This window comes from Ursus americanus, chromosome X, assembly GCF_024610735.1.
Source record: "Ursus americanus isolate L20-20 chromosome X, mUrsAme1.1.p, whole genome shotgun sequence".
In the NCBI taxonomy this organism is placed as follows: domain Eukaryota; kingdom Metazoa; phylum Chordata; class Mammalia; order Carnivora; family Ursidae; genus Ursus; species Ursus americanus.
Window position 1 is genome coordinate 37,656,548 of NC_142164.1, and position 12,477 is coordinate 37,669,024.

The 12,477-nt window shown below is 50.3% G+C and overlaps 1 protein-coding gene and 1 pseudogene across 1 annotated transcript; one reads left to right on the forward strand and one right to left on the reverse strand.

Moving 5' to 3' along the window:
• The first annotated feature begins 2,092 nt into the window (after window positions 1-2,092).
• KCNE5 (potassium voltage-gated channel subfamily E regulatory subunit 5) lies at window positions 2,093-3,575 on the forward strand. Its single transcript, XM_087859544.1, has one exon. It carries the CDS (start codon window positions 2,227-2,229, stop codon window positions 2,638-2,640), a length of 414 nt encoding a protein of 137 aa, XP_087715670.1. The 5' UTR covers window positions 2,093-2,226; the 3' UTR covers window positions 2,641-3,575.
• Window positions 3,043-9,465, reverse strand: LOC123786629 (small ribosomal subunit protein eS6-like; annotated as a pseudogene).
• Window positions 9,466-12,477: the final 3,012 nt, after the last annotated feature.

A 12,477-nucleotide genomic window follows, 5' to 3' on the forward strand; every position in this document is an offset into this window, starting at 1 on the left:
GGGAGGAGGAAAGAAGAGGAGCCAGCAAAGGAGACAGAGAATGATGGGTCAGAGAGATAAGAAGAGAAACTTGAGAATGCAATGCCATGAGAGCCAAGGGTAGGACAGTTACAGGAAGGAGTGGGTGGTTGATGGTATCAAATTCATCCTCGGGGTCAGAGATGCAAACTGAGCAGAGACCCTTGAATTTGGTCGGGAGGTCGTTGCTGAACTTACAGAGAGCGGTTTGGCAAAATGTGCTGGATTCTAGAAGGTTCCAGGGAAGGGAGAGGTGGAGAAACGGAGGCAGCTCGTGGATATCATCCATGTGACAAGAGTAATGTGTTAGGACTGAGAAGAACAAGGTTAAACCTTATCATTCTAATCCCGCTATTAACTACTTGAACTTGTTTCCTCTTCTGAAAATGGGAATAATCCTATTAGTTTCTAAGGCTGTTCAAAGTACAATTTAAATGATGACTTTCATGCAACAGCAGAGGGGTTTCTTCCTCACCCCCATACCCCCAAACCTCAGAGATTTCTGGGCATGATGTAACAGATAAGAGGAGTCTTTTAGCTTTTCAGTCCTGCCCCTAGGTTGATACCGTTTTGAGAATTTTCTAGCGGGGTCCTCTGGCATTATTCATGCCAAGTCACTTTAACAATTCTTTCCTGAGCTCCTCTGAGGTGAGGACGTTGAGGTAAGCTGGTTGGGAGGGAGTCCGTGGTCAGGGCCACGTGGAATGCCACTGTGACCTGTGTAGAAGCTGTTAAGCAAGGCTCTGTTTGAGACCCTGGGTATAGTGCCCTGGGGTGCCAACCTCACCCCAACACGCCGATGGCTGCATTCCCTGAAGGACAGCTGGGGGCAGAGGCACCCGAAAACCCTCCTTTTTTAACCCATGGCACCTGTAGACTGAACGGTGTCTAGACTGAAAGGTCTCGAACAGGCAGCTTGATTCTCAAGGCATGCATAAAGGCATATCCTTTTTTTCATTCCTTCTATTCTCACTCTGCAACCAGACCTGATCAGCACGACCTCCAGTTTTTTTCTACTCACTGTCTACAAATTAATCCTCTGAGCGCGTTTCCTTTGTGAGGCCCAGGCTGTTTGTAGTTTAACATACTGCGGTCTGATCTTTGTCTCCGTGCCCTGTTTTCCCCTAAAAGAAGATACCCGCTGGGGAAAAAATGGCTGCCCCACAACAAGCCGGCAGGGCCTAGACCTGTTATGAAGCCCTGGAGGGGCTCCGGGCTGGGAGCCCGAGGCCTATGGGATGTGGAGGCGGCAGGTGCGCATATCCCCTAGAAGCCGCACTTTTCAGATCCTGAGACATCTAGAGACTGTCATCCAAGGGCCTTTTTCATGTCCTTGTTCCTTTTAATGGAAGAGCTTGGTTTCGTTTCTGGGGAGACTGCTTGCCTGCAGGAAACGGGGTCACATCATGGGTGGTATAGTCCCCTGCTAAGACGTGTAGGCCTCTCAAAATGTGATAGCAAGTCAGGGCAGGGGTACTTCCAAGGAGGCCGGTGTATTGTCAGCAGCCCTTCTGGGAGACCAGGGAGTTGTACTCCGTTTCAGCGGCCCAGTTTGTCCGAAGCATCTTCTGAATGAGATGCTCTCCCCGGCGGCGCAGGGGGAAGGAAATAGGGCTGGAGAGCTAGGCCACGGTCCTCGTCCACGGGAGCCGTTGCCATCGGACATGGATGAGCCGCCACGGCTGCCCCGTGACGCTCAGGCGGCGCTGACCGAACCACAGCACCCCGGTGCAGAGCTTGCCTTGGGGGGCCAGATGCTGTCTCTGGGCCAAAGCCGGGCCTGCAGGGCAGGTGGCCAGAACTTGGAAGGAATTCTCTTCCGCAGCCCAGGGTCCAGACTTGGCCCCAGCGAGCTGCCCTGCCAGCCTCCGCTGCCTGGGGCCTTGCGCATTCCGCGCCCCCGCCCCTCCACCCCTCCGCGGGCCTCGCCCCCTCCCTGGTCCCCTTCTCCTCCCCCCACCAGCTGTCCCCTTTCCCCAGAGCGCCGAGACAGCCGGAGCCTGGGAAGAGGCGGCCTCGGGCCGGAGGGGGCGTGGTGGGGAAGGGGAGGAGGGCGGGGGTGAGGGGATAAGGAGGCCCGCGCGGCCCGCGCCCCCAGCCACTGCCCGCCCGGGAGCCGGGTGCCGCCGCCGCCTGTCACCCGCTTCCCCTAGCCCCGGGGGAAAGGTCAGCAGCGTCCTGGAGCCGCCGTGCCACTCCCCGACAGCCATGAACTGCAGCGAGAGCCAGCGGCTGCGCACCCTCCTCAGCCGCCTGCTGCTCGAGCTGCACCACCGGGGCAACGCCAGCGGCCTGGCCGCTGGTCCCGGCCCGAGCATGGGCATGGGGGTCGTGCCCGACCCGTTCGTGGGCCGCGAGGCGACCAGCGCCAAGGGCGACGACGCCTATCTCTACATCCTGCTCATCATGATCTTCTACGCCTGCCTGGCCGGAGGCCTCATCCTGGCCTACACCCGCTCCCGCAAGCTCGTCGAGGGCAAGGACGAGCCGGCCCAGGCCTGCGCGGCGCACGAGTGGGCCGCCGCCGACGCCGAGACTGCAGCCGGCTTGCCGGCCGAGGGCCGCCGCCAGCTCGCCCCGGGGGCGCCGCCCGCCCCGGCCCAGGGCGCCGAGGGGGTCTAGGCTCGCCGCCCCGCTTGCCCCTTGCGCGCGCCCTGCTCGGCTCCCGCGTCCCTGGGCGCGGCGCCCGCCTGCTCCTTTCCTGCGCTTCCAGGCGCCGCCCCACCTGAGGCCCAGACCAGGAGAGGCCCGCAGCCCTTGTCTGGCAGGCCCTGGAAAGAAGCGCCACCCTACCCAGCCCAGACCGGTTTCTCCCCCCTCTCCCTCCACTCCCTCCACTCCCTCCTCTCCCCGCACCCCATGCCTCCACCCCCACTCCGCACCCCCAACTGCACTAAACTGCCTCTGCTCTCTTGTCTTCAGACAGCCCTGACAGCACGCTCCAGCCCTCTGGGAACTGAATCCAACACGTCCAACGCTTGGCATTGAAGTGAAGCAATGAAGTCTAGCAGACCTCGGGGCCGTCTAACGGGCAGCTGCTCCGGGGGCTGCCAGGGACGGCTCACTGTGCAGAGCCAGCGGGCTTGCCATCACTGCCAGGCCGGCCGCAGCAGCTCCAGCTTCCTGTTGCCTTAGGGACCGAGACAAAGAAGATGAAGAGACCTTAGACATCTTCCTCCTCCCTCCCTCTTGCAGCAGGGAGCTAGCAGGACGCTAGGACCAGTCTGTGGGCTGGAATGGACTGAATGGGGACTGAAGGGGGAGGGAAGCTCCAAGGGCAGGGGAAGACCTATGACCCCAGCTGTATGGCTTTCTGGCATCCAGTTGTCATCCCAAAGGTAACTTGCCCGATTTTTAGCAGCTTTGCCGTCTTATGGTGTGGGTGACTGTCGCTGGGTGTATCACCTCAGTACCTCCAAATGCCACCCCTCCGTGTGGATTCATTCAGTTGTTATGGCAGCTGTCTGCTTCATGTATGGAACACGAGGCTCAGACGTTGCCCTCCTCTGTAACCCGGGGAATGTCAGAGGCAGGTAATAAAGGTTGTTTAAGCAATAGCCTAAGACTCTTCTCTCAGAGCTGCCGGCCTTGAGACCCAGTACTATGTAGAAAAGGAATCCTTTCTGCTTTTGGAAATGATGTTTAGATTTGAGGGGGGGGGGTTGTTGCGGTACTTATGTCTGTATATTCAGTTCCAGCACAGTAGAGGTGATTGCGGGGGAAGAAAAGGTTGATACGGCAAAATGGCTTGTTTTTCCAAGGGTTTCAAAAGTTGGAACTGCTTTATTATATTACTTCTTTTTTTTCCCCTTTAATTCTGAAACACCTTGAAATATCACGACGCTAAGTAAGGATTTCCCGCGGAAGCAGTTTTTCAGAATACATTTTAACAAACCTCTCTTACCCATTACTATTAGCTATTATCAAAATTAATTTTTAAAAGCCACCTTTGTCAGTCTCAAACATGTGGCTTACGAAAGAGAAAAGCCATCAAATGGCGTAAATCATAAGTCGGAGGGACGATGTTTCAACTGCACAATCTTAACCAATGATGGGTAAAGCTACAGGTGCAAGTGTTTTGATTTATTCTCCCTTGTCTCAAGAAGGTCATCAGAACTCGCCTGCCGTGGGCTTAAATACTTAGACCTGATGGTGGCTGTTTGGGCTTCATCAAACACACATAAAAATCTCCTCTTAGCATTAAGCCAACTTGCTTAAATACAGCTGGTTTCGGTGACAGCAAGGCAAACATATTATGGGGCACTTCAATGAGCTGATAATATGTAAACCTCATTCAAGGCGTTGGTTCTGACCTTGTAGCCCATCTGGTATTTTACTGGAACTGTTTATAAGTTAAATGAGCTTACTTTCATTCCCAGGATCCACTCCTTGGAAGATCGACTGGCCTTGCCCCATTGGCTGATCTCCAGTCTTAGTTTTAGCCTTAAGGCCGTGCAGGTGGGGGGGGGGTCAAGCATTGGGCAGCAGTCCAAGACAATGACAACAAGAGGGGGATGCTGTGAGAGCCACCTCGGGGCCAGGCAAGGAGGGCACAGATACCCAGCCATGCCAGGGGTATGTGGCGGGAACAGTCTCCAACCCTGTATGTCAAGTACAACAATGTCCCCCATTGATCTGGCATGAACGGGGACACAAGGTTGTTCTGATAATGAGCATAATCACTGGCTGGGTGTTGACAAATTGGTACCATTTTTTCATAGACGTTAAATAAAACATTGCCAAAATAATATAAATCTATAAAGGAAGCTGCTCCCAGCTAATGCCCATAATTAACATTAATGTGCCAGCTGTGGGAAAACCAATCCCACCACAAAACTACCTCTACTTTCAAAAACATTTTAACTTTTTTTAACGATGATTAGGGTCCCTATGAAGAACACGTATCGAGAGGAGTCACAGAACTTTCCCAGTGAGAAGAGTAACCTGGCCTGGGGAGAGCGATTTGCTTTACTGTCCAGTCGCTTTTCCCAAATACATTCAGGGTTGCGACTGTGTCCCAGATAATGAAGTTTCCCAGAAGCCCGAACACTCGAATCTCTACCAGCCAGTGGGGGTGTCAACACCATTGAAGTGGTCATATTGTGGTCAGCAAGATAGAAGAAAGGAAAACCAGGGGCTTGGCAGTTTTGATAATGTATTCCTGAATAGTACAAGCTGACTGTCCTAACTGGGGAAACGTTCGCCTTCTCCTGAACGTGATTCTAATAAATTGGAGTGATTTCTTTCTTTTTTTTTTTTTTTTCTCCAACCCACCCGGCAGTCTATTTCTCCCTTCGGTGTAAGCAGATTCTGTTTTAGGTCAGGTCAGATCTTTGCTCTATAATCATCATGAAGAAAGAGACCCATGCTTCCTTAATTGTAACTTGAAGCTTTCAACAGAGCACAACTAGGAGATGTTTTGAGTTCCAACGTCGGGAAGCGCTCATCGCCAGCGCAAAAATACACGCAAACTTTCCACCCATTACAGACATAATTCTGTGTTGTCGATTCACGTTTCTAGAGGGCTATCAATGGGGTCTTTCACTTGTTTGTAGTTACCACCTTCTCCTTTTCAATTTGCCATCTCTTTTTGAAACCAAAGATCTGCACACGATTTGTATCAACAAAGAGAAAAGGGACTGGGCTGCTTTCCAGAGGATCTTGCCTGCCGGCTAAAGCAAATGCGCTGCGGTGCGGTGAAGAGCAAGGACCAGAAGTGGGGAGAGCCGGGGTCCAGCCCTGGCTTTGCCAATTAGCTGGCTTTGTTTCTCAGAACGAGCTGCCTACCCTCCCCAGGGGCCTGTCTCCACAGCTGTGGGGATTTGAGGATCAAGTAAGATCATGCATGGGAAAAAGCTAGAAATACAGCAGCCGTAAGAGGCCTAAGGTGTTAAGTTTATATTTCTCTTTTTCCTTCCTTGGGGGAGTGCCTTTGAACAGTTGTGTGGTGGAAGGTGGGCAGGGGGAGAGAAAATTCTTATTGCTCAGAGTAGAGGACTGTGGGGACTTGGCCACTAGCTCCCAGATTTCTGAGCCCATCTCCCCCATTCTCCAAATCTTGGATTACTAAGAGTCTGTGTGTAACCTTCTCACCATCCTACTCATCCCCTCTACCCCCTCTAGGCCAACAGTGACCTGTTTAAAAAAATATACGACAATAATACTGTATTTTCAGGGTTCCGCCAGGACTGGAGTCTATAGACTTTGAAGACACAAGCCAAGGATTGAGAGAGGGCAGAAGAGAAGAGAATGAAGGGAAGGAATCACAGGCTTCATGAGGGAGGTAGGAGGAAAAGCCATCTAGAATGTTCTGTGAAGGTAAGGGAGCGTGACTGAGGACCACCAAGGGTGAACGGACCACGTGGGTCAATAGCCAACCCCAGGTGAATTTGAATCACCTATCAAAATGGCTTCCGTTTCTCAGCCCCTGTTGTCACTTAACACAACCTACAGCCGGTCCAGGAAGACAAATCATGTGATTAAAGCAACTCTTCCTTCTGTACTGGATCTCAGAGCGTAGGACATGTGGAGTACCGAGCTCTCAGAGAAGGCAGCTTCTGTCTTTTGGCAATCTGTCCCTGGCCTTTGTCTTTGGCCCCTTTCTCTTGGTCAGAAGCTTAGCATATCCTGCTGCCTCTCCCTTATTTTTCTTAGTACACTGTTTCTTCACAGTAAGAGACCCATGTTTGTGTTGCAGGACACATGGGGATACCAAGACACTGAATTTTGCACCTTTGGTCCTAGGCGACCCCACCGGTCCCTCATCAGTTGTGTTCTGAGGGAGGGCAGGGTCTTGGGAAAAGCTGTGGCCTGGGCCACTTCCTCTGAAGAGAACACAGTCAGCACAGACAGATGATACCTCAGATACATTTTTTTTTAAATTGCAGTAAAACGTACAGAAGGTAAAGTTTCCCTCAGCCATCTTCCAAAGTGTACAGTTCAGTAGCGTTAAGGACATTCGTGTTCTTGGGCAACGGTGCTTTTTTAAGTCAGAGAAAAAGGCAAGCACCTAAATGACTTTACAGAGAAGGGGCAGGGCCCACTCCTTGCTTCCCGTGACACGCCCTGCAGGAGTGTTCACGGCTTATAATAGATCACTCAAAACAATGTAAAGGTGAAACCCAAGGAAAGAATCTCTGGTTGTGGATTTCGGTGAAATCTGGACAGAGTGATCTCTTGAAAGGTTTGTATGTGTTGGGGCCGGTGCTTGGGGGGGGAGGGGCATACTGTAACTTCCCACAGCTTCTCAAATCACATCCTCCTCTAAGGGCCAGCTGCTCTTAGAACCCTGTGGAGGGCTCAGGTGGTCGCAAATGACTGGCTTGCAGTATGAATTCGCTGAATTCCCACATACCTGACCCACAGGATGTCCAGTCCTGAAAACACATCAGGTCCCTGAAGAAACAGGGGGCCTCCCCTTGGCTCTTTGACGATCTCAGGATGACCTAGCAGGGATCACAGCTCCAGCAGGCCTGGAAGAAAAAGAATGGAGATAAGGGGGCACGTTAATTTCATTCCTCTTCTCGTGGGGTCCCTCTTCTGGAGGCACAGTGGTCAGGACCAGCCCTTGGCTGAATTATGGGATCGGTATTGATCTCACGTGTTCCCTTTCTGTTCCAAGCTTCACCATCACTCCCCGGCCCAGTCTTCCAGAACTGTTCCTTCCCTGCTGCCAGGGGCTAATGGTCTTACTCATTTATGTCTCATCTGCAGTTCATCCCCGTGATGACCCAAGGAATCATCTTTTTTGATGTCTGGTCTTACTGATTTCTTACTCTTAGAAACTTCTCCATTTTGACTGGACTCGGGCACTGAGACAGAAGCTCTCAGAGAGGACAGCCTCCATCTCTTGGCAATCCGTTTGTGGCGTTTTTCTTTGGCTTCTTTCATTCTCTTGGTCAAAAGCTTAGTAGAGTCTGTGGCCTCTTCCTTATTTTGCTTGGCATACTGTTTCTTCAGAGTAAACTGATGTTTGTGTTATAGGCCATGTGGAGGACCAAGGTGCCGAGTCTTGGGCACTTTGGTCCTAGGTTGCTTATCTTCTTTGTTCGGGAGCTTTCTCACAACAAACTGGCAGACATCATCTTCTTTATATTGAAGAGCTTGTGGAGTCTGTGAGATTTGGGGGGCCCCTGGCCACGAGGTACAGTAGTATCAGTGAGTCCAGGAATATCCATCTCCTCCTCCTTTTATTTTTATAATAACCAAGTTGAGAGTCCCGAGATTGGCACCCCCAATGCAACCGTGCACGGATCTGTGCCTTCTTCCTCCAGTCCTCCTTGGTCTGTAGCAGGAATGCCCCTCACCCAGTAGCAGGTTGACAGGACACGGCCAGGGGTTAAGACCTCCTGCTTCACGGGGAAGCCCTGTTTGTCATTGCCACCGCTGATTAGGACCCTATAACCCTGCCATTCTCCACCCAGACTGTCAGCAGCAACTTCCGCGGCCATGCGCTTCGCATCAAAGGTACGAAGTGTGCGTTCATCATCCACCGAGTGAGTTTCCGGCAGCCCGCCAGGGGCTGGGAAAGAGGTGTTAAGCTTCACCGTGAAGACAGCCGACCGCCTCCGAGTTGCCACGACAAAAGGGAGCACTATGTCTTTAATGGTAGCTTTCAGACACCTGTGAGGGTGGGAGGTGTGAAGGGGGGCTTGTCCTAGACAACCCAACCTGAGATGGGTGAGGCTGCTCTGGCAGTACCAACCTCTGTGGTAAGCTCAAGAACAGCAATCTGGCTTTTTAAAAAAAAATTTGTCCCCACTACTTCTGGGGGCTATTCAGAAGATTCAACCCTCAACCATCTAGGAGGGCAGCTGCATTCCCATGTGAGTCTCCTGGGGTGGATGGTGGGGTGGGGGTGGGGATGGGAGTAACTGGGACAGGCAGAAGGGGCAAGAAGCCCTTGGCCTGCTCCCCAGTTAGACTCTGTCCATTGGAAGGCTAACTTAGCAAACAGGACGCTGGAGAGGAATGGTTGAGGAGAGTGAGGGAAGAAATACTAGGATGGAGTCCCAGAGGACCTGGAAGGATGGAATTCCTATCATGTCCCAAGTAACTGGCACCATCCCTCAGAGGTTCAGGCATTCCCTCTAGCAAGTCCAAGGACGGGTCAGTTCAAGAGCCCCACCTCTTCACCGTCTCCATCATCCACTAAAGCAGAATAACGTAGAGCATGTGGCGTGGGCTCTAGAGCCAGGCTGCTTGGGTAATGTGAGAGCCGTTGCTTAACCTTCTCTGGGCCTCCTTTCCCCATCTGTAAAATGGATGTAAGAAATAGCACCTACCTCCCAGGGTTGTGGTGAAGACTGAGTAACTTAACATAGTGCCTGGTTCATGGTCAAGGTTCAGTAATGGTAGCTTCCAGTCTTGCCCCAATCCACTGCAGCTGGGTTGTCACCTATGCTGCAGCAATGAGATGGCTTGGTCATGGTCACGAATGACCAGCATGTTGCCAATCTAATGCTCGATTCTCAGTCCTCATGTCTATCCCTGCTCAGCCGCATTTAACGCTCCTTTCTCGAAACTTCCTCTGACTTCCACAACACCTCAATCTCCTGGTTTGTCTCCTTCTTCACCAGTCCTTTCTCTTCTTAGTCTCCTTTGCTGGGTCCTCCTGCCGTTGAATTGCCCAGGGATCCATCTTGGGACCTCTTCTCTCCTCCATCTATTCTCTCTCCCTTGGTGATGTTGACTAGTCCCAACATGCAAAATATTTTCTTCATACATAAGTACCATCTTAACAATGATGACCCCAAATTTAAATATATTTTAAATACCAGAAACCCCTAGTCTGAGCTCCAGCCTGGCATACTGCCTACTTAGCATCTCTAGCTGAGTATCAAAACCTGTCTGAAAGTTAACATGTCCAAAGCAGAGCTTTTGAGTCTTTCCCCCTCAAATTTGCTCTTCTACTTGAGAAGGAAAAACAGCTCTTGCCATCAGGGAACCAGTCTGACAATTACATCTAGGCCTCATTGTTGGTTAGAAGCTGGCCTGGTGTTCACAAGTTGGTCATGTTATTCTCGTGTTGTACATAACCCATCTCACAGAACACCAACATCGGGTTAATGACAAGACATGTCTGTGTGGTCACGATGAAGCGAGACAAAACAAGACCTCTGCGTAATGTTATCTAAGTACAGACAAAAAACACGGTCATTGTGAAACTTGAAGAAAATACCAAACATCCTCCTTTCCCAGCTAACTGCTACTTCTCTCCCCCCGCCTTATAGCTTTAGTCTTCCTTCACTCTAGAGGAGAGTTATTAAGACACCGTTCCTGGTGGTCTTTGGCAGGAGGGCATTACCATATTAGTCTTCCCCACTTTTTTTTTTTTTTGTAAATGGTACTACCATTATTTATCCAGCTGCTTAGGTCAAAACAGGAGTCATACTGATTCTGCATTTCCCCTCACCCTTCCACACTCAATTTAGGAGCCAAGTCTTTTCAACTGTACTTCCAAAAGGAATTTTACATATAACCACTTCTCACGATCTCCACTTCTACCACCCTAGTCTACACCCCCATCATTTCTTCCCTGGATTAATATAACACTTTTTAACTGGTCTTCTTGCCTTTACCCTTGACCCCTTGCAGTTAGCTCTTCACACAACAGCCAGAGCAGTGTTAAAGTATAAAGCAGATCGTGTCTCATCTCTACTTAAGGCCCTCCATTGGATTACCCACACAATCAGAATACAATCCCAACTCCTCCCCATGGTCTACAAGACTTCTCTAAAGCCCATCTCCTGCATACCCTTCCCTCTTGCTCACTAAACTCAAGTCACGCTAATCTTTTTGCTGTTCCTTGAACACATCAAGTTCACTCCTGCCTCAGAGCCTTTGCATGTGCTGTTTCTCTGCCTGGAGTAGTCTTCCTCCATATCTTCTCATGGCTGTTTTCCTTCTCATCATTCGAGTCTCAGCTCAAATGCCACTTCCCCAGAGGCCTGCCTTGACCATCCTATCTATAGTTGCTCCTTTCTCCTGGCCCCCACCCTATTCTCTATCCCATTACTTTGTTTATTTTAATTTCACAGTATGAAGCACTGTCTAAAAATACCATGTTTGTTTACTTACTGGTTTATTATCAGGCTCTCCCATTTAGGCTGTAAGTTCCATGAAGGCAGGGAGTTTCTTCGGGCCAATTAAAAAATTTTAAATGTATTTTTATAATTTTGGAGGAGTACAATGAATGTTAAAAAGTGCACACATTAAAAATATACAATGTGAGGGGCACCTGGGTGGCTCAGTCCGTTAAGCATCTGACTCTTGATTTTGGCTCAGGTCATGATCTTGGGGTTGTGAGACCAAGCCCTGCATCACACTTTGTGCTGGGCGTGGAGCCTGCTTGGGATTCTCTCTCTCCCTCTGACCCCACTCCCCTGCTTATGCACATGCTCTCTCTCTCTCTCCCCACTTCCAAAAAATGTTTAAAATATGTAATGTGATTGATTTTGACATATGTATACACCTGTGAAATCATCACCAAAATCAAGTTAATGAGCAGGACATATCCATCACCACCAAAAATTTTCCCTTGATCCTTTGTGCCTTTTTCCTACTGGTCGAGACAACCAGCGATCTGCTTTTCGTCACTATTGATTAATTCGCATTTTCTAGAATTGTATATAAATGTAATCATGAAGTATGCACTTCCTTTACTCAGCATACTGATTTTGACACTCACTTACATTGTTTCATTCTTCTTATTACTCAGTAATTGTAGGATGTACCAAAGTTGGTTTATCTATTCACCTGCTGAAGGATATCGGGTTGTTTCCAGTTTTCTGCAATGATGAACTAAGATTCTATGAACATTTGTGGGCAAGTCTTTGTGTGGATATAGGTTGAATGCAGGGATTTTGTGGGTCTGGTTCTTTACAGCATCTCCCACGCCTGGCATTTGCATAATATTTATATAGTATGTGGTAGTTCTTTTGAATGAATAAATGAGCCTTCCTTTTTAGCCCAGGTCTGGGGGCATTTCCACTATGCCTGTGCCCACCCTAGAATCCTTCACCACCCTAACTTTTGTCCTATTCCTGCCTTTCCAATCTGCAGCCCTGGGTGACCCCTTGAAGGTGACTGTTTCCACGGTTGGCTTGTTGGACAAACCCTACTCATTGGGTTCACTGCCAATGCATGCTCTCTACCCTAAGCTGGCCCCTCTGGCTGTTCGACAATCCGTTCATTCCTTGCTTGCTGACTCCCTATCACATTCCCGACAGCAGCTGCTCCAAACTTCCTGCCCTCTCCTCAAGCCCCCAGCCCCATCCCTCCCCCTCATTCTCAGGAGATGACCTCACCTCCTTCATTACTGAAAAGAGTGAAGCCAAATGACAGAAGCTCCTTCAGCTTCCATCCGACCCATCTGCACACAGCCATCTCAAACTCTTCCGACGCTCAGGAAGACGTGCTCCTTCACCTTGCCAAGGTTAAGCTCTCTGCTGGTGTGCT